The following is a 22,666-nucleotide window of genomic DNA, read 5'->3' on the forward strand; positions in this document are numbered from 1 at the left end:
CCCAAACCACAATTCGCGCCATATAACTTACGTATGTGTACGAGCTCCATAGACACTCCGTACGTAATACAGATGATGCAGTCGCCAATACGTACAGAACGTACGAGTTCATAGACACTGCAAGGCGACACAAAGAGGGAACTTGAAAATCTTCAAAACAACTTTAACCGTCATTCAAACAAGAGCTCTGTGTTAATAATTTCTCGTATTTTTATTTATTTGAATTAAAAATTAGCGGTCTTTTGTGTAATTATACTTTTATTTATTCGGAATAAGTCTTTCATTTTGACCAAAAAACGTGTGAAAAAAGGAAGTTTGTTAAAATTTAATTTAAAAAAAGTATTAAAAAGGAAGAAAAAACAAAACAAAAATTCTTGGAAGCTTGAAAGGTGTTAGAAATCGAAAAAATCAAAAGTGCAGTCAGTCATGCAGTAAACAAAAAATTAAAAATATGAAAATCTTATCAAGCATTAAGCATAAAAATTGAAATTAACAACGAGATAACACGCGTAAAAACGATTTCTAAATGCAAAAAAGCATGAAAATCTAAATAATAAAAATAAAGCATCAAAAAAAATCATCCGAAAAATATGGAGGACGAAAATGTATCAAAAATCGAGAGCAACAATGTCGCGGAGGCAAGTTCCATGAATGAAAGTGATATGAGTTGCAGCAGCGAATCGTCGTCCGAAGAAACAATCTTAAATATAACTGCGACGCGACACAGCTGGCACGCCGATGAGACACTCAAAGGCGATTGTGGCGTTGAAATCGATGATAATCAAGTGACGACGACGACAGAAATGTAAGTTGATCCTCCCCCGGTTTCTTAGAGAGTTATCTAGCTTGAAATGTGATCGATATGTGTGTGGCTTGTCACTTTCGTGCGGTGGTATAATGTGATATGTGGCCTTGATGAAGCTCAATTTACAAGTAAATTGAGACTTTATCCGCAGTTTTGTAGCAGTTACATTTTTAGCTAATGACTACAAAGTAGCTTTTAAGCTGAAATTTTTGTTAAATTTCTCCCATTTCCCACACAGAATTATTTTACATCTTTTTGGAGCCGGATTAACATTTTTTTTTTGCGTGGAACAAGACATAATCTGACGTTTCTTTTTTTCTTGTAAAAGGGAAAAAATAAATTTTTGTTAAATATGTTAAAAAACGAGTCTCGTTAAAAATAATGACAATAATGAAGGGATTTTCTCATTGTTAAAGTTTTTGATGACTCAAACTACGTACGACGATGATGAAGACGACTTTTAGGCGCAGACAAAACATTTTTGTGATAAAAGTCTTTAACGTCGTTCATGTCGCTCTTTAATATCAAATCCAGAGCAAAATCCTTTTTTTTTCTTGCTGTGTTTTGTGCGTTCTTTGTGTAAAGCTCTTAATCTCAAGCAACAAATCTCTTTATTACTAAACGACGACGAGCAACACAAAAGGACATGATAGTGCTTCATATGTGTGGCACGAGTTCGGTGTATGAAAGAGTCACATATAAAGTCATAAAGAAAAATGTTGCCAATAAATTTTATAGACTTTCAATTTGGTGTGAGGGATTTGCGTCTCGCAACTGAAATTTGTCTAGAAAATTGTAAATTAATTTTATTTAATTATTTTTGAGCTGAAAATTGAAATTTTAAGCAAAAAGCCAATTAAAGTTTGTTTGGCAGGTGTTAAATTAATTGTTTTAATCTTATTTCTTACAAATTTTTTAAGGTTCAATGCACTTTATTTTGCCTTGAAATAATAAGATTTTACCTCAAAAAGGAAATTTGAACAAAATTTCTAACACCTGTCATTATTTTTACTGCAAAATTCTTTAATAAACTTTCAAAGATGCATAAAAAAAAATAAAAACTCAGTAAATTTGAGAATTAATTATTAAAATTTTAATTAACCAAATTAAATTAAATAAAATTATATTTTAATTAATTATTAAAATTTTAATTAAATTATTTAAATATTTAAAAAAAAAATGTAAAAAAAAAAATTTTTTAAAAATTTTTTTTTTAATCGATTCGTTAATTTTCAATTTTTAAATAAATTGTAAAAAAATCTAAAAAGAAATTATTTTGGCTCTTTGAAAAAATTTTTTTTCAAAAAGTAAAATATTTTTTTTTTTTCTATAATTTTTTTCAAATTTAATTAAATTGTGAAAACTGACCTCACACCATAGTTTCTCCCAAAATATCTTAATTTTAAACAAGACCGAAAAATTCTGCGTACTTAATTGATGACTCAACTTCTGTTTCAGGGTGTCCCCCATTGTCAATATTGAGACATTTTTCATCGAATCAATTATTGTGTTCAATTATTGCCTTTTTAAGGTCTTTACGTTCAAAACATAAATAAATAGCCGACACCTTCTTGCGGCATCAGCGGCTTTTCTCACAAAAAAATGAAAATAAAAAAACACCCAAGTTGGGCTTTTGTCCGAAATTCTCATTCAACAAATGAAGATATTTTCGAAAAAAACATTTTTTTTCTAACGAGAAGGAAAGCCTTAGTAGGTAATGTCAACAAAACAAAAAGGACACCGAAAAAAATCAAACAAAATAAATATTTGTAAGGTAAAGTAATTTACCTTTTTTTCGTATTCTTCGTTTTTAATGTGTTACGTGTCTATATTGTGAGGAAATAAATTAAAAGGAGATTGTTTGACCACAGCGGGACTTCTTTCTCCCACACTCGAAGATTTTCTCATTAAATTAGATGTAGGTAGATCACAAAATTCTTGAATAAATTTCATTTTGGAAATTATTGTGAGAAAAAGCAAAATATTTTGGCAATCAATCTTATTTTATTTATTTATTTAAATCTAATTGAAAGTAAACCACTTGGCTGTCACGAAAACAACCGAAATCCACAAAACCTCATTTTGATATTAAAATTTTTGGAAGGAAATTTCCTTCAAGGCGTGTTAATCCCATTCGTGACACGTGTTTCAATAGTTTGGTTTTAGTTGATTAATACTAGATGAAACGTTTTGAACAAAGAGACTTTCCCTTTTATTTATTTATTTTTCTGAGACGCAGTTTTCCGTTTCTAACCCCAAAGACGTCAAGGACAAATATTATGCGTCATTATGGGAGCGGAATGAAATTTTAGTCAATAACTCATCAATTTCCGTTTTTATTTAGTTGAAGGGTCAATAGGGTAAATCGCATATATGCAGTTATTCTATTAACCGAGAAATTTGAGTATTCAATACTTTCGATCTATAAAAATGGTTTTCTTAACTTTTATTTTTTTTTATTTTCTAGCTATTAAATTTAAAGAATCACTCTATCAAAATAATTTATATGCAAAAAAGCTTCCTATCTGAACATTATGAGCTTATTTTGGACAATAAGTGATCAATTAAACAGCAACCCAAAACATAATCTTTCCAGGGCTTAAACTAAAGCAAAAGCAATAGCAAAAGCAAAAAAAAGCAAAATAGAAGCACATTATTTTCTAAAAGTTTTTATGGTTTTTTATATAAAAAATGAAAAAAATAATCTAAAATAATTTACTTTATTCACATTTAAGGATATTATACACAAAAATTGGGCAAAAAATATGGCAAGCAAAAGCAAAAGTCGAAAGCAGTTTAAGCCCTGAATCTTTCAACTACATTCAACCTCAGCCAAGATCCAGTTACGTTCTCACAAGTCATTATTAACGAACTTCACGAAATTGCTCAGATTGCATCAATGACGAACCAAACTTCAACATATTTAAACGAAAACTACAAGAAGGAATAATCTGCTCTAAAACCAATCATCTAAATTAAGCATCTACACTACTTATCAAACTACTCCTTAGGCAGCATGGCAACCGCGGCTTAACGACTCTTTCTAATGATGTCACTTTCTTTCTGTAATCTACTATACAATCAAACAAAACTTGAAGACCAAAAGGTCTCTAAGCCTTAAATTAATAAAAAGGAAGAAAGCTTTTGATTTTAATTGACTTTCTGAGCAAACAGTTAAGAAAAAAATCTACTTTTGAGCATTTGTGCGACTTATCTCATTAAGCCCTCTTGTATTGGAGGTCAGTAACGACTTACCAGATGATCGATCCGGCCCAGGTAAAAATGATGCACAGGTCCCTGATGACCGATTAATCAAACAAATACAATAGAAACGAATGAAGTTTATTAGAAATTGGAAAAAGAAGAAGAAAAGACGTATTAAAAAGAAATTTAGATCGGCACGGCACAGAAAAAAAAGAGATTTACTTGTAATAGCAACAACAATGGGACTGACTCGAAGGTGGGATTTGGATAGATGCTCGAAGAGTTTTGCTTTGCGTGTGCAACGTGTTCAAGATATGAAACGTGTGTTTTTGATCAAATTGCGTCGTCTTTTGTTCCAATCACCGACTAGGGCAATAAAATAGTTCAAGGATAAGGATTATGAAGAAAGAACAAAAAAACAAGTAAAATCGATCGTTATCACCATCGACACCCGCCATCATCATTTTCGTACCAGCATGACATTCTCTCTATTAATTAAATTTCGATGATTCAACGTTCTTCGTTTAATTACATTAAATCATGCACATTTCCACCCCTCGATTTTTTGTTTTTAACTTTCTACAGAAAAAAAAACTTTGTTAATTTTTAAAAATTGAAATTAAATGTGGGTCGTTGAATTTTTTGGTCCATGAAACAATGAAGCGTGTTTCCAAGGTTTTTCATCTTCATTCATGGTGCATGGTACGTCTTTTCTTCTCAATGTAATTTTAATCGATATTTCTACCTGTCTCGGCAAGCAGTGCAGTTCACATAAAACAATCAAAAAGTCATTCGACAGAATTAAAATTTACATATGAAACAAAAAAAAAAGAGACGAGTCCCTGATGTGTGTGTATTCGTTGTGCTTTTGTTCTGCTTCTCAGTAGTGATGATGTTATAAAAACAAGCGAATTCAATTTCCTATATTCAAAAGAGAAAAAAATCCGATTGATCAGTCACAGCAGATGTTGTCGTACACGCAGAGAGTGAATTTGCATTGCACATGAACACATCACAGGATGTAACACATTCTGTTTCCTTTTCTTCCGTCTCTCGTTCTCGTTCTATTGTCCTTTTATGTTTTTTTTTTCTCTGGTGCGTGCGTTTGTTTGTATATGCTCTTTTGGCATGCATGTGGAATTGGAAATCACACCCGCATCGGAATTTGTGTGAGTGCGTGAGTTGTGATAGGGCAGGTTTATGTTGTTGTTTTGATTTTTATGAGAATTCTTTGTTTTTGTGGGATTTATTGAGTTTTAGGATCAATTGAATGAAATCGTTCCAGTGATTGATATTATTGGATGATGTAAAATGGTGATTTAAATAGATTTTTATCTTATAGTTTTGGTTTAAAAATCAATTTATGATTTTTTTTTTTTGATAATAATTTAAAAAATTGGCATTCTAATAATTAATATTTTTTCTTTGTTTAGAGCATCATTAGAAATAAACTTGTCGAAAGGAACCATCAATATGACTTTCCTCGAACCCATTCCTCGATGCATCAGATTTTATAAAGACTTTTCCAACCTTATCACTTTAACGTGCTTCAAAAAAGAATAGAAATTAAGAATGAATTAAAAAAAAATGTTCGAATCAAGTATAAGTAAGAAAAGATGAGTTTTGTTGTTTGAGGCTTTTTCCTTTAAACATTTTGACTGAATAAAAGTAGTCTTTATTAGACAAAAATAATTTACACAAAAAACTGATATTCAAGGCCGAAAAATTTTATGATAATGTTCATTTTTAAATAATTGAGGGACATCGAATTTTATTTTTTGTACATAAAAGTTCTTTTTTTTAACTAAAATTCAATTTTTCTCAGGGGCGGATCCAGGGGGCTATCAGCGGACCACGAAGGGGGGTGCAAATGTATATAAAATCACCTTTTTTGTTAAATTTTGTGTCATTTTTGTGATTTTTAGTGCTTTTTAGGCTTCAAAGGGGGGTGCAATTGCCCCCCCCTCTGGATCCGCCCTTGATTTTTCTTCAATATAAAGCAAAATCCTAACCAAATTACGATCAAAACTTGATCAAAAAATTAATCAACATGGCCAAAAAATATCTTCAAATAGCAAGAAATTACAACATTTCCTCGTCAAAAATAACAAAAAATCGCTAATCATCTCATCATATCTTCTCATGCTTGACCATATTTGTCACAGTACCCCATTACTCCAATTCCCATATTCAAATGTTCAAATCTCACATGCACGTATCCACCAATGTAACAGCGATCAAGGCTACTTCATTTAGATTCACATCGATTGTTGTTACATCACTCTCGTGGAACCTCCAAAATGGCAAATTGCAAACAAATTCAATGAATTAGCAAATTAAAATAATTGCAAATAAAAAATCATTCAATTTTATGTTCAACTTTTATTTTCTGAATAGTTGACCGATTTGTTCACATTTTTAGTTTTTGTTTGGTGCGGAATTTTGTGCATAACCATAGAAACGTCACACAATCGAGCATTTGGTATTTTTTAAAACAACAACAAAAAAACTGCGTTGCATCGAAAAAGGGGATCTGGACAGGTAGAAAACTGTAAATGGGTGCAGTTGCATTACTTTGAATGCTTTTAAAAATATTTTCGGTGCCTTTTTCGTGATTCGTGTGTGTCGGTCGGTAGTTCAGTGGTTGGCTGCGATAAATATTGATAAAATTTTGTTTCCTGTTTCCCATCCTCCGTGCCCTTTTTTTAATGACAAAACAAATAAATGGCAATTTTAATTTCGAAATATTATTTAACTTATCGACGTGACGCGTCGTCGTTCCATGCCGGGCTGATGTAAAAATTTTTATCATCATCACATTGCATTCGATGGAGTTGCATGTCGATGATGGACGAACCTAAAAATATATTTATTTTTAAATGAGAGAATATGAGACGATCGTAACAGGAGCGAGCAGCTGTTTCCGATTTTTCGACAAGATACATTGACGTACGTCTGTTCTCGATACTTTTTTTTCCATAAAAATAAATAAATAATAACAAAAACTATTTGGGAGTGTGTACGGTCCCCCATACACAAAAAAAAAAGTTGTTTGTCGGGTTTCTTGCAATCTGCACTAAATTGAGATGAATTTTGTCGGAGCACAAATTGACGAGAACAATGTAAAAAATTTATTGTATTACACTATCGTCCGACCCTGGAGCGAAAGTAGACGAAAAATTCAACAGAAATTGCGTTACATCATAAAATTGCGATGCAACGAGAGATGATGATGATGATGAAGGATGCACGACGACGATGTCTGAAGAGGAAGTTTCGAGAGAGATAATTCGTGTTGTTGTCTCGAGGGCTTTGTATTTGTCACTTTTTGAGACATTTTACGACTTTTTTCGAATCTTTTTTTTTTGTGTCCCTGGCACGAATGTATAAAATGCAATAAGCTGCAGTAAAAGTTTCGATAGTAAAATTTTGATAAGGATTCGATTTCTTGTGAACAAAAATAGTTTTTATGGGTTTTTGAGAGGAAATTTTGACTCAAATGTGGTTTTTGATCTGAGGTCTGTGGATAATAATTTTTTTTTTTTTTAATTTAAAAAAATTATTTTTTGTTGAAAAATTAAAAAAAAAAATGAAAAACAATAACAATTAAGAAATAATTATTTATTAAATTAAATTAAGAGCAAAAAAATTAAGTTTTAATTTAAAAGAATAAAGTTTTTAATTTATTTCATTGTAAAATATAATTTAATTAAAATTAAAAATTAAATTAAAATTTAATTTATTGAAATTGAATGATTAAAAAATTATTAAAAATTTAATAAAAAATTATTACCAAATTTATATATTTTTTATTTAAATTATTTTATTGCAATTTATTATTAAAATAATATTTAAATATTTAAAAAATTTTTAAATAATTTTTAAAAAATTAAAATATTTTTTATTTAAATAATTTAATTATTTTTGAACATAATTTACTTTTAAAAAAATTAATTTAAAAATTTCATCATAAACCAAAAACAAACAATTATAAAAAATTAATTTTGACCTAAAAAGGTATTCTTCAATTTTCGTTAATTTCATATTTAGCAATTTTAAACAAAAATACGCTTTCACTGTCACTTTCTTCCCACACAATCTCAAATCTCATGTCGATTGTCATAATAAAATCCCATTCAACCCTACACTTTACTGCAATCTTCAACGGTGCTTGCACAACAGACACGAAATAAATTGTCCTGCAAGCACTTTTGCACAGCCATCTCTCAATTTCATTAGAAAAAGTAGACGACCGACGTGCAAAGACGAGAAGAAATAAGAACGAATATAAAAAAGGCAAGAAAGCCATCTTATTTACAATTTCAAAAAAAAAAACAAAATAATCATAATAAGAAATAAAAATATTACGTAAGTCTTTTTCTCTTCTTGCATGTCTCTTTTTTTAACAATAAATATTTAAAGAAAATAAAACGAAATGAAAACTGCACTTGCTGCGTCTTCATAATAAATACGATAAATATGCAAATAAATAAACAACTTGTGTCAACGTTTTCTATCTTTACACAGTTCAAGTCACTTTTTTTCTTTAGAATTGTTTCTACAATAATAATAATTTCATATTTATTTCGTAAAAACGGTTCTAGGAAATAAGTGAGACGAATGAACGTCGAGATTTCTGTTCAAAGAAGTTGTAAAGTTAAAGCACTAATCTGGTCGTCTTACATCTGTAATGTTTTCATTGATGTTGTTTTCTTCCTCAACGTAAACAAAGTTGAGAATTAAGCGGTGATGAAAGATGTTTTTGAACACGGAATTAGACGGAAAATATGAATTTTATTCTTAAATGGATTAATTTTGATTTTAATCGCTAGAAATGTAAATTTTATTACTCAAAAAGTTGATTTAGTATCTCCGGAGATAAAATTAATTTTCAGAAAAATTAAAAAAGGGAAATAAATTTATTAAAATCCAATTAATATATTTTATTTAATTTAATTGAATAAATTAATTCATTTAATTAATTTTTTAATTTTTATTTATTTATTTATAATTTTTTAAAAATTTATTCAAAATTAATTAATTTAATTTAATAGTGAGACTATTTATTGTTAATTTTTTTGACTCTTAAAAATATTTAAAAGAAATAATAATTTTAATTTTTAAGTTAAAAAAATAAATTAAATTCATTTCCTTAATTTTTAATTTTTCATTAAAAACAATTTTAAAATTTTTAAATAATAATTTGTATTTAAAAAAAATTTTTTAAAAAAAATTAAAAAATTTAAAATACGAATTTTTATTTTTTACAAAAATATAAAAATAATTTAAAATTTAATATAAAATGATAGAAATTTAAAAAAATTTTTAAATTAAATATTAATAATTTTTTAGTAAAAAATTTATAATTTAAAAAAATTTCTAGTTTTTAACCAAAAATTTAAAAAATTCTTAATTTATTCAAAAAATTTTATGAAATATCCACCTTGAGTCAAAAATTAAAATTTTTTTTTTAAATATTTAAAGAATTTTACAAGTAAAAGTAATTGAAAAATTTCTTTAATCAATTAATGAAACCTCAAAATCAATGGTACGAATTTTCTCCTCTCATTCCAAACCCTAACATTCACTTTTACAAAGGAAATTCCGCAAAAATTACCGTAATTGCCTAAAACCGCCCTCAGATCACACATTTCCACCGCTTTCATTACCAAAACCTCGACAAAACCATTAATTTATGTTAATCGCTCGAAGGAACGATCGAAAATTAGTCAATCGCCCACACAAACGAGCAACAATTACCGGACTTTCTTTGTTTAATTACCTTCTCATGCCACTTCGGCATTGTTTGGCATCGCCTTTCATCGCATTTTGCCGACCGCTCATCTCATAAAACGCTATTTGTCTGTGACAACAATCAATTATAATTTCTAAAACAGATTTTCCGCTCGTCAAACAACGTTGTACGACAACCAAAACACTCCGAGTGCATTTTTGATGTCTTTTCATTAATTTTTTTTCGTTTTGTTTTAAGCGGCTCAGCAATAAAATGCATCCAACATGAAATTAGACAACAACAACGACAACAACAAACGAATAATCATAAATTAAAGTGACAGTGAAGAAGCGACATGCGAGACAAGAGAGAGTCTCTTGCGAGTTGAAACAAACGCAACATATGTGCACTCGGTGGATTATTTGATAATGTATCAAATTAGAGGCTCTCCTATTTTTTTTTTCGCTTTCAACTCTTCATGGCGACTGTTGATGACACGGAAACGGAATGCACGTTAATTAAGTGCAGAATGCAAGCGAACGAGACATTCCTATTATAATCCACTTACTTTCATGAAAATAATTAATATTTTATACCTCCCCGCGACAAATGAGGAACGCGACACGAGCAGACCAGCATAAATTATCATTTTTAATGAGAGTCGCTTCGTTTTTTCGTATCCACTAAATATGGGAAAAAGCATTAAAAAACACCGAATAAAATTAAGTAATGAAAATATTTGTGGTGGCTCAATAAAAATTTATTGTGATCCGGCATTAGCTCCGATGCATCTTGAATTAAATTCCAAAAAAAAACCACTCAATTTAATTAAATTTTATACAAATTTTTTTCTCACCTGAATTTATTTCATTTTTTTTGTCAGCAAATTGAATTTCATCTATTTTTAACCAGGCAGGAATTTTATCGGAAAATATTTTGGGCACAAATAAATCAAATGGAATGAAATGAATGAATTAATTACCAAAATTAAGAACTTTAACCCAGATATTTATTTGTCACTCCGATTGTGGTTGCTCGATCGAAAACTTTTTCTCCGGAATTTTGATAAAGAGAGGAATTAATGTTGTCTTTGTTGGTCCTTGACATATATTTTGAGTAAGGAATTTCAGTTTAAAGATGATTTGAAGCAGTTGGAGTGATAAAATATTAGCAAACAGGTGTTTGTTCGTGTATGAAGGACCGGGAAATTATTCATGTGTTCAAGTTTTGGCGTGTCATGTTGCTCGAGAAAATTGTTTTTGGGAGAATTTTGTTGATGGAATTTGTGTTAAAAGCTTAAAATAGTATGAAAAGTTTTATTTGATTTATTTTTAAATTTTAATGACGGACCCGTAGATTCGTTCTATCCGTAGATTTTTTTTTTGTATTTCAAAATAGAAAAATGGTCTCGAAAGTATGCAATTAACATAATTTTCTTCCACTTAAATGATGTTTAATTGGGTATGCAATGAATTTTACAAAAAAAAAATAAATAAATAAAAATTACAGAATTTCTCTTTACTAAAATTAATCGATTTTCACGTATTTTCTCAATTTTTTTCCAAAACCTTCTATTAGTTAAAGCTGACAAAATATAAAAATTCCCGGAAAAATTCATGAATTAAAAATTAAGTTATTGCGTTACAAATTTATACGAATTTTGAGTTTTAATTTTGTTTTTTTATAGAAATTTTTATAGAAATTTAGTTTTAAATTTGATTAATTAAATATAATTGATCGAAAATAAATAATAAAAAACAATTAAATAAATAATTAAAAAATTGATCTCAAGGTAAAAATTCAAACCAAAAAATTTCATAAAATTTTGAAAAATATTTTTTTTTAAAAAATTTTTAGGGAAGAAAATTATTGTAAAAATACAATTTTCAGTACAAAAATTCTTGAAAATTGAAAAAAGTTTTTAAAATTTTTTTAAAATTTCTTGAAAAAAGTCCAATTAAAGGTCAATTTTGATGAAATTTTTAACCTTTTTTTTTATTTTACATCATTGGATTTTCGACTTTTGAAATGAAGCATGGGTCTAAAAGTTTAAAAAAAATTTGAAGCGGCTTAATTTAATTTAATATAATTTAATTAATTATTTAATTTTAATTAAAATCGCCTTAAAACTATAATTTAAGTCGATTTTAAGTCAAAATATTTGTCTAAAGAGAACTTTTGTCCAAATTCAAGCCATCAATGACAAAAAACACTCAAATTCATCAAAGAACATCTAATCCTCTTTACGAAAAAAATCTTATTAATGAACCATGAAACGACCCACTTTCTCATCTTTTGTACATATTTTCATTCATCAAACATCTCTTGACTCACATTACCAACCAAAATAATTCATTTTCGTGTCAAGGACTCTCGAAAAAGGAGAAAATTGACAAAACTTCCTATACAAAAAACATGTCCAGAGGATATAAAAAATAAAAGAACTATCGATTGGATTCATAAAAAATGTAACAAACTTTCGAAAGAATCAGCAAAAATTTCCGGTAATCAGGTGTGACACAAAAATTTGTCACATAAAGGGCGTTTCGCTTCCGATTTTTTTTTTCTAACAAATTTTTTTGATTGTTTTACTCCGACGCATTTTTTTTCTTCGATCAATTGCGTGGTCGTCGTAAATATTTCCCCGGGAATTAACAAAAATCCAACAGAAATATTTCTAATTATTTTTTGTTTTGTTTTAATTTAATTAACTTTCACTCTGTTTTGTCTACCGCGCGTTTCGTGTTTGTCTCGTATAAATAAAATTTTTAAAGAGCATGTGTGACAAAATTCTTCTTTCTTGTATAAATAATAAAAACAGCTGACATAAGCGGAAAAAAATAAAATAATGTTCTCAAAGATTTATTACGTTTAATTTTAACGAAGCTTCAAGAATTGATGCGAAGAAGCTAATTAAAAAAGGCAGATTTTTTCCTTGACATGTGAAGCGAAATAAGATCAGAAGTCCATTAAGAGACACACCGAGCGACAGTAAGCAGCTTGTTCGATAATCTTCCTTTTTTTCGCAAATTCACCAAATTAATTCCTAATTTATGTGTGAGATCTGACTCGAATTAATGCGTGGTTAATGCGATAAAATGGGGCAAAAATGTCCTTGATTCAAATTAAATCCAATCTGAAATGATAATGGAGAAATAAGTGATTTTCCCTCATACGCAACACAACACACTTGTTAGCTCACGAAAAACGAATTGCGGACAAGATGATTTATGAGTTAATGTTTGAGTTATGGAGCACTCGAGCACCTCTAATGGCACACACAAAAAAAAAAATAAAATCGGAAGAAAGGTGAGGGAAAAAAGAGGAAATTTAATGTTTACTGAAAGCTGTTTATAATTTTCTGTCGTACCTTTTTTCGTTCGTTGTATGTTTTTCGCAAGAACTTATGATTTATGTTCCTTTTTTTTGTCGTCGTATTTGCTTTTCGTCGTCTAAACCCTGTCTGGTTAACCCGAAGCAGAGACCTAAATTCTGGCACAAAAGTTTTGCAGCTAAAAAAAATGTCAATCTTATATATGGGAAAGTTTGTTGTGCGGAAAACGAAAGAGAGGAAAAAAATGTAGGAGCACGTGCCCGCACACAATTAACAAACAAACAAGAAGTCATCATCGTTTTAGTTAAAAGTTGGTCTTTTTCTCCATTTTTTCCATCCCTTCTTTCTTTCTTTGAAAGACTTGCATTTTAGTGGAAGACAAGTTCATGAATAATAAGAAAGTTTGGACTTTTTTTTTAATTCTTGATCGCATTTTTTAGTTTTTGAAGAAAATTTAATTTACGAATTTTGCACATTTTTATACTCCTCAATGAGAAAAATTAAAATTTTTGTGATATTTTCTATTTAATTAATTTTTCTATGCGAGTTTTCGTTCGAAATAAAGAACTTTGGTTATTATTTATTTTTCTTAAGATAAAAAAACCAAAAAAAAAAATTTTTTTGCTTATTGAGGAGTATTAAAAAGATGAAAATTGCCGCCATATTGAATTTTAAATGATTTAAAATTAATTAAAAATATTTTTTTTAAAATTTAATTTAATTAATAAATTAATATTATAAATTTAAAAAAAATTAACAAATTAATATAAAATTAAAAAATATTTTTAAAATTCAATATGGCGACAATTTTATTCTTTTAATACTCCTCAATGAGCAAAATATTTTTTTTTTTAGATTTTTTTTATCTTAAGAAATATAGATAATAACCAAAGTTCTATATTTTGAGCAAAAACTGGCCTGAAAAATTAATTCAATAGAAGATTTTACAAAAATTTTAAATTTTCTCACTGAGGAGTATTAAAATTTGCAAAATTCGTGAATTAATTTTTTTTAAACTAAAAATGCGATCAAGTATTTAAAAAAAACTCCAAACTTTTTTATTATTTTTTTTTTTGAATTTCAATTTTAAAAATATTTTTAATGAATTCTAATTTAATTTTAAATTAAATATGGCGACGATTTTACTCTTTTTAATACTCCTCAACAAGCAAAATTTATTTTTTTTTTTGCTATTTTTACTCACAAATTTAAAAAATTAAGTTATTAAAGTTTTTAACATGATTTTTTTTTTCTAAAATGACTCCCAATTTGTTATTTTTATAAAAAAAATCATTTTCATACTCCTCACCATAAAAAATAAAATTGGAACGGATGGACATCAAATCCATCAAAACCCCATATTTTTTTTCAAATAATTCTTAAAAATGCGACAAAAAACGCAAGACGAAGAAAAATTGTATAAAAAACTTTTGAATAATAATTTCTTGAGGAAATTTTTTGCCTCGTGACTGAAAGTTCGTGCTACTACAAACAATGATGGACTTTTGTTATCATTTTCACACAAAACATTGACTCGTCATCTCAAATGAAAATTGATTTTTGGTCTCAATGGAATTCTAAAGTTTTTCTTTTCTCGTGACCGATGAGCAAAACTGGCATTGAATTCATTGGAAATCCAATAAATAAATGATTTCCTCATTTTTTGATACAATTTGTGATTTTTTTTATAAAAAAAAAAGTTTTTAACTATTTATAGAGGAGAAGAAGATTAACTTCCTGAAATAACTTGGATTAAATATCGAAGTCACCTCATTTTTTCTTTATTTTTCTTACAAATTCTTGTTATTGTTTCTATAAAAAAAAAAATAGAAAAAAACGAAGAAAAATATCGAGAACCTACTAACCTACAAGAAAACACAAATAAACGATAATCCATTTAAAATTCCTTGAAAACTATGTCGATTTGCCGGTAAATCCACACAGTACACGAGCGAGAGAGAGAAAAAGAAATTTATTAATTGAGTCTCAGTCGAGCAGTGTGTCTATGCAATTCTTCTGTGTGTGGCAAAACGAGCAGAAAAAGCAAATGATGCCTTTTAAATGCAACTTAAACAAGCCAAACAAGCAAGAAAACGAAAGAAAACTGAACAGGTCTAATTGAAATGTTGATCTAATTATTTGATTGCTTAATTTCTCTTTCTTATTCTTCGGATAATAATATTTAATTTTTCTCGTCTTTTTTTTTGTTTCTCTTTTCAGTGCTCTTACTGCAGATGATGTTGAATTGTCGTCAATATTAGCTCATAATTCGGTAAGTAACGTAATCTTTAACTTTTCATTCATTCGTAACTTTTCCTCGTGGATTGTTGCCCAAGTGATCGGAGATGAAAAGAGAAAATGATTTAATGACGAGGATGATGACAACAACGCGCTAATTTGAATCTAATTTGTAATTGGAATCTTTTTCTTGCCATTTATTTCATTGATTTTAATGAGATTTGACGAGATTTAATTTTAATTCGAGACGTTTGAAGTAGAAAAAATTTTTCAAAGTATTTTTTTATTGATTTTAACTGAAGAACGATTTTTAATTTAAATTAAATTAATTAAATTAATTAAATTAAATTAAATTAAATTAAATTAAATTAAATTAATTAAATTGAATTAATTAAAATAATTGATTAATTAAATAAAAAATAAAATGTTATTTTTTAATTAAATTAATTTATTTATTTTAATTTGAATTTAATTTTAATTTAATTTAATTTTATTTTTTTATTTTAATTTATTTATTTTAATTAAAATTTAATTAAATAAATTAAATTTTTAAAAATAAATTTTTAGAAAATTTTACGTTTTTATCATTTAGAGCTGAATTCTGAGTTCGTTAATTTTTATTGCTTGGTTTGAATTAATTGAAATAAATTTACCTTTTTTTAAAGAATTTTTGGATCTTCCTTCTTATGAATTTTAGGATAAATCTGAAAAAAAAAAATACTTTAAATTAAATTTTTGTCATTTTATCGTAGATTTTTTCATTCAATTTCTGTTCTACACTCACCTGTCTTCGTAAAAAGTAATGATTTTTGCTCTTTTTCCAATCCTTTTTTGCCAATAAAATCACGACCTTTTTCCATCCTTGCTCTTTTTTTGGGGAAAAATTCAATCCTTTTTTGCTCATTTAATGATTATTTTGCCACTTTCCCTAAATAAGTGAACAAACATTGATTAGTGCTAATGGGAAAAATTCATTGAACCAAAAAATTAGGCGAGATTCGATTCATTTTAATCATCATCATCGCCTTTTCCCTTATCGTCTATCAAAATTTAATGAAGAACACTCAATAAAGGGGAATTTTCCCGACTTTCGAACGCTCAAATGCCTCAAAAGCACAAAATAATAATTAAATCTACACCCTTTATTGCTGTTTGTCGAAATGGGAATGTTTCGAGACATAAAATGCTCGAAGGCAAACTTTTTACATTGGAAATTTAAAACTTTATTTTAATTGATTCAATTAAATATTTTATTTTTTAACAACAAAAAAAAAATATTTACGAGAATTGTTGATAATTCTCTCTTTTTCTCTTCAACTACTAATAGTTGCAGTAAATTTGAGCAAAAATAATTTTTTTTTTTGGCAAAAAAAAAAATCGACCTTCAGAGCGTAAAAAATTTTAATTTCAGTTTCCACGAAGAAATTTAAAAACAACCTTTGGCAATCAAAAGTTGTACGATGGTGGTCCGAAAAATGTTGGAAGAGTCCATCTCATAATTAGTTGAGTTGTCAGTTTTTGGGTATTTTATTTACGTGCGAATGGTTAAATTGTACGGAAATTTGTGTTTTCATTGAGTTTAATTTTTTGAATAAATTTAACAAGTTTCGAGGAATGGAAATTTTGGAAGTAGAAATGTTTTGTGAATGTTAAACGAGCGAATTTCGAGGAAAAATTTATTCAAAATGCTGTAAGATGATTAAATTTTATCATATAGACTCAATAATAGAGCCATTATACATTTATGGAATTATTGACGATATTTTAGTGAATTGATAAAAAAAAATAGGCGAAACGTGATAACGAATAGATCCATAAAATATTTTTGACATTAGAAAATCAATCAATTTCAACTTACATTTCGATTTGATGAGTTTGGTGATTTTTTTTTTAAATGAATTTTAAGCATTAAAATTGCAAAAGCTTTAAAAAATTATTAAATTTAAAAATAAAAATAATTAATTTAATAATTAAATATAAATTTTCATTAATAAAATAATTTTTAAACTCTTTTAATTTTTTAAATCTACAAATATTATTTTTTTTAACATTAAATTAAAGTTAAAAAATTAAATTAAATTAAACTTGTAGATTTTATTGAGTTTTTTCAATTTTTGTCACCAGTTAACTAATTTTTTCAATTAATTAATTTTAATTTAATTAAAATCGAGATTAAAATTAAAAATTAAATAAAATTTTAATTAAATTAAAAAATAAAATTAAAATAATTAGAGACAAAATTAAACAAAACTGACTTTAATTAATTTTTTTGATTTTTTTTTAAATTAAAATTAAATTAAATTATTTTTTTTAAATTAAAAAATAAAAAAATTTTTTAAATTTGAAAATAAATTAAAAATTTTAATTAAAAAAATTAAAAATTTTCGAAATTTTAAACAAAATTTGATAAAAATCTGCAAAAAATAAATTATTTGACTTTTTTTTTAAGTAAAATTAAATTTTAAAACTTTTATAAATAAAAAATTTTATGTTTTTATTTTCATAAAGAATTTTGAGCAAAAATCTATGAAAATTTAAAAAAAATTCAATTTAATTTTTTTTTTCATTTTGTAAATTCAAAAAAGTCAATTTTCTTTCAAAATGAAGTCAAAAGTTAATCAAAAATTTCTAAAAACTCAAAAATTTCCATAAAAAAATATTTATATCTTAAAATTTATTCAAAACAATAAAAAAAAACTCGCCTGTTGTTCCTTTGTTCCCCACCATTCAACACTCATCATCATCATCAACAATCACGTAATGCGACGCCTGGTATCCCGTTACGTTATCACTAATTTTCTACGTGATTTTGCACGAACTTCCCAAAAAATCCACTCAAAAGTACCAGTCGTCTGCCTCAAACACGAGAAAATGAGCGCGCATGTCATTTTGGGGAAAAACAAAAATTCTACTCTCCATCATCGTACGAACGACGAAAAAAATAGTACTGAAATTGAGAGAGAACACCAACCTACGCAACACACACAACACTTGGCTTGAGTCGCGTTACCAATGCAAAAGTTAGTTACCTTCGTACACTGCAACTGCGCGTATCTAAGAACACACGAAAAATTACATATCAAAAAAAATATTGAAAAAAAAATTAAAAACCAGACAGAAAAGTGAATTAAAAGTGCAAAATTGTCGTTAAACATATCAGCGAATGGCTTGAACCACCGATTTTATTCAAGAATCCACAAATTTTCATTGATTTTTTGTGATTTTTCGTCTCGAAAGTGTCAGAAAAATTTCCCCCAAGCATTTTGGGCCTATGCGTGCATGAGACGTACAGCAAAAATATAACGAGAGTGATTATTCAATGAAAAATTTATAAATTTAGTGACAAAAGTATTATTAGAACGGATTTTTCGTGTCTCAGTACTCGACAACGACGCTCTACTGACTCGCCGATTTGCATATCAATAAAAAATTAAAAAAAAATATCAGTGTGGATGTGTTAGATAACAGCTTTTGCATATCATTGCATCGTGTACGTACAAAAAAAAATAAACAAAAAAAGATTAAAATTTTTTATATAGACTTGTTAATTGAAATCGCGTTGACTGACGTCGTTTAATTCAAAATAACAAAAAAAAAAAACGAATTAGATCGATACATTAACCTTTACACAGTTTAGATGCTAGATAAATGTGCTAAATTTAAACTAAAAAAGTTAAGAGTGAAGTCATCAAGAACATCGAGAATGGATGCGACGACAGTTAAAGTAGTTTCGAATAAGGAAGAAAGTCACCAATAATCCAATCCAACAATAAATTATAAGAAAAAGACATTCACTGCCTTCCCACATAATAAAAAAAAAATTGTAGCGTTTATAAGAACATTTTACACCAAACCGAGACTAAAGTTGGCAAATGATAATAATTAATGTGACAAATATTTATACAAACACACACACGACGAAGCAATAAGCAATGACCAATATTTTATTTAGTACTTAAGCCCAAAGTTGTTGTTCTACGTGTTTTTTGGTCAACAACCAACGTAGAAAATTATTCGAAAACAATAGGTTTTGATGAAGAAGTTTGGCAACGGATTTCAGTTGAAACAAAACACGAGGAAAGTAGGTGATAAAATACTGCATTGAAAGGCGGAAGCAGGTCACTAATGCAACAAAATGCTAAAGGTTAGTGTTGAAATGTGTTGAAAGTGTCGTAGCTGCTGCTGTTGAAATGTGGTGAAAAGGAATGAAGTGTTTGGCAACGTGTTTTGATTTGTTTTGTGAGAAAAAAATGATGGCATGGAGGTTTTAGGGCATTGTTTGTTCAGTGAGATGAGGGATTTTTGATTAATTTGGGTAGTTTTGTTGTTTTTATAATAAATTATTTGGGAAAAAATATTTTTTGAGGAATTTTTTGCTTAAATTTTGAGTGAAAATAAATTTAAAGATGTTCAAAAAATTTAAAAATTATGAATTATTAATAATTTTTATGTTCTTAATAATTTTTTTGATTTATTTTTTCTTAAAAAATTATTAAATTTATTTTTAAAAAAATTATTTAATTTTATTATTTTTATTTAATTTTGAAAATTTTAATTATTTTATTTAAAAATTATTTATAATTAAATTTACTTATTTTTTTTTAAATAATTCAAAATAAAATTCATAAAATTTATTTTTTAAAATTTTGTTTATCATACAAAAATTAATTAAAAAACTATAAATTTTATCGTAAAAAACTTTTTCATTGATTTAATTTAGATAAAAAAAAACTTTTTTTAAAATATTTAATAATTTCATTATTTTTTATCATTATTTATTATTTTTTTTATTATTCATTATTTTTATTTTTTTAATTAATTTTTTTATGATAAACAAATTTTTAAAAAATAAATAAATAAATAAATTTTATTTTAAATAATTTTTAAATAAATTTAATAAAATGAAATAAAATAAATAAAATTTTTAAAATCTATCAAAAATAATAAAGTTAAATAAAAAATAATAAAATTAAATAATTTTTTAAAAATAAATTTAATAATTTTTTAAGAAAAAATAAATCCAAGAAAAATTATTAAGAGCAAGAAAATTTAAATATTTTCATTCAACTTTATTCCATTTTTTCTGAAATTTTTAAAAAATGCTTTCAACATTTTAATTGTGGCTCATAAAGCAATAAAAACAAAGTTTTCTAAGTGATGTTTGCATATGAGTTTTTATTTATTTAAAGTTTTGCATAAAATATTATCTCTAATAAAATTTTATGAGTGTCAAGAAATGTTTGTGGCACGTTCAAGATAATTTATAATTCAGTAAAAAATGCCGGTTAAGAGAATTTTTAAGCGAAAAATGAAAATTTTTTAGATAAAACATGTCATCAAAGCAGTCTCAAAGAATAAATTTATAGTTCACGAGATCAAGAAACCATTCAAGAATTTTTTTGTTTGAAAAAAAAAAACGCTTTTTAGTCTAAATTTAACTTCATGCACTAATAAAAATGAGAATTTTTGTCAAATTTTTGGTCCATGTGACACTTTAAATAAATTTATTTTTAAAAAAATTGTCAAAAATTCACCACAAAGTATTTCCTGAATTTTCCTTAAATCATAAAAACTCATAATTTAACCTTCAAATTATCATAAAATATTTTTTTTTATAAAAATCTTTTAGTCCCAAAATTTACCGCAACGTTCCCTGTACCGCCTTTCTTCCAACCAAAGGTTACGACCCGTGAATAAAGTTCCGTGTTAATCTTGTTTTAATTTCTAACGTGAATTTCATTACGGCTCACATTACACAAAAATTAATTAAAAATTAACCTTATTCTGTTCGTCGAAATTTTTTACACAATTTCTCGGTCAAATGTTTTTAGTGGTTGTCGTCTTCCCACAACACACGGCAAAAAATGTAAACAAACAATAAAATACCTTTTTTTCATCCGGTCTTCCGTACGAATAAATTTTTTAACGAAACTCATCAAAATAAAATAAAATAAAAAAATCTTCAATAAAGACGTGAATGTGAATTGCATTTCAAATAAACAAAAACTTTAGTGCGGCGCACGTCACGCGAATGTTTAAACAAAATGAAATCGCGGGTCAGGTGAAGTTTATGAGTTCAAGATTAGCTTTTTGTGTATTTATAAATAAATAAATAGGAAAGAATATGGGAAAGTGGAGCGCGGTTCTTTTGATGAAGTTCCGGCAGTTTTTTGACGAATTTATTAAATAAAAAATATATTTTTAATTAATTAAAAATTAAATTTAAAAAAAATATTTTTTTTAATATTTTCTCTAATAAATCATATTTTTTTTTATATTTTAAATTATTAATATTAAAAAAAAATTAAAATTTAATTTAAAAAAAAAATTGCTTAAAAAATTATTAATAGTTTTTAAAAAATTTTTTAATAAAAAAAATAAAATTTCTTAAAAATAAAACAATAAAAATAAAAGATTATATTTAATTAAGAAATTAATTTTTTTTTAAATTAATTTATTAATTTTTATTTTAATAAATTACCAAATTTATTTATTTTTTTTATAATTAGTAAATTATTTTAATTCATGATTTTTTTTAATTAATAAATTTTTTATTATTTTTTTTAATAAAATTTTATGCATTTAAAAAAAATGAATTTTAAAAAAATCTCAAAAAATTTTCTTTCCCAATCCATAAAAGGGCTTTTTGTGTCACAAGAAAAAATTTCATAACATCCACGAACACCCATCATTATCATCATCATCATCGCGTCACTGCTGCTGTAATAACAATGTTTTGTCTCCATTGCATTACAAAAGACGCAAATGCGACGGCTGCCACACTTTCGAGAGATGTTATTATTATCATTATTTGTGCATTCCACTTCACTTTTGTCTCTCGAAATACGAACAAAATTCCGTACTAAAAATAAAATTAAATCAGTGTCGCATCGCATCGCACTTCCTCTTACTTACTTGCTTGTCTCTTCTTCATTTTTCATCATCATCAACTTCGTCGTCGTCGATCTTCAAACGTGTTGCCCACATATTTGAGCCGGTTTCATGAACGGATTATTATTTGTGGTGTTCAAGCATGAACTACTTGCATCGTCGTGCAACGGTATTCCTCTCGACTATTTGCTTTACAAGTGCTTTTCTAGTAAAAAATGCAGATTACCGGCCCAAAGTGAAAATTATGTAATTTAATACGATGATTTTTTTTCCTCTCTTTCTTCTTTCTTTCTCGGTCGTCTTCAGTTATTTATTACGATTTTGTAGTTAAAGTAACGTCACGATGATGCATGAATAGCTTTTAAATTTATGATATGTGTTAAGGTAATAAAATCTTGTTAAACATAATATTGAAGCATAAACGTCCGTATGAATCATTTACACGGAAAAAGTTCACTCG

General features: G+C 26.9%; 1 protein-coding gene across 2 annotated transcripts in view; it reads left to right on the forward strand.

Annotated features, from left to right (window-relative positions):
• Positions 1–266: 266 nt before the first annotated feature.
• The window catches only part of LOC134829463 (spermatogenesis-associated protein 13-like), a 33,697-nt gene continuing 11,297 nt past the window's right edge, over positions 267–22,666 (forward strand). The window contains exons 1-2 of one of the 2 annotated variants that reach the window (XM_063842534.1): positions 267–805; positions 15,298–15,349. In XM_063842534.1, the coding sequence (XP_063698604.1) occupies positions 591–805; positions 15,298–15,349 (267 nt within the window). In that variant the 5' untranslated portion in view covers positions 267–590. Of the gene's footprint in view, positions 806–15,297; positions 15,350–19,369; positions 19,460–22,666 lie in introns of those variants that run through there. The other variant, XM_063842535.1, reaches the window with a different exon arrangement.

This window comes from Culicoides brevitarsis, chromosome 2, assembly GCF_036172545.1.
Source record: "Culicoides brevitarsis isolate CSIRO-B50_1 chromosome 2, AGI_CSIRO_Cbre_v1, whole genome shotgun sequence".
NCBI lineage: Eukaryota > Metazoa > Arthropoda > Insecta > Diptera > Ceratopogonidae > Culicoides > Culicoides brevitarsis.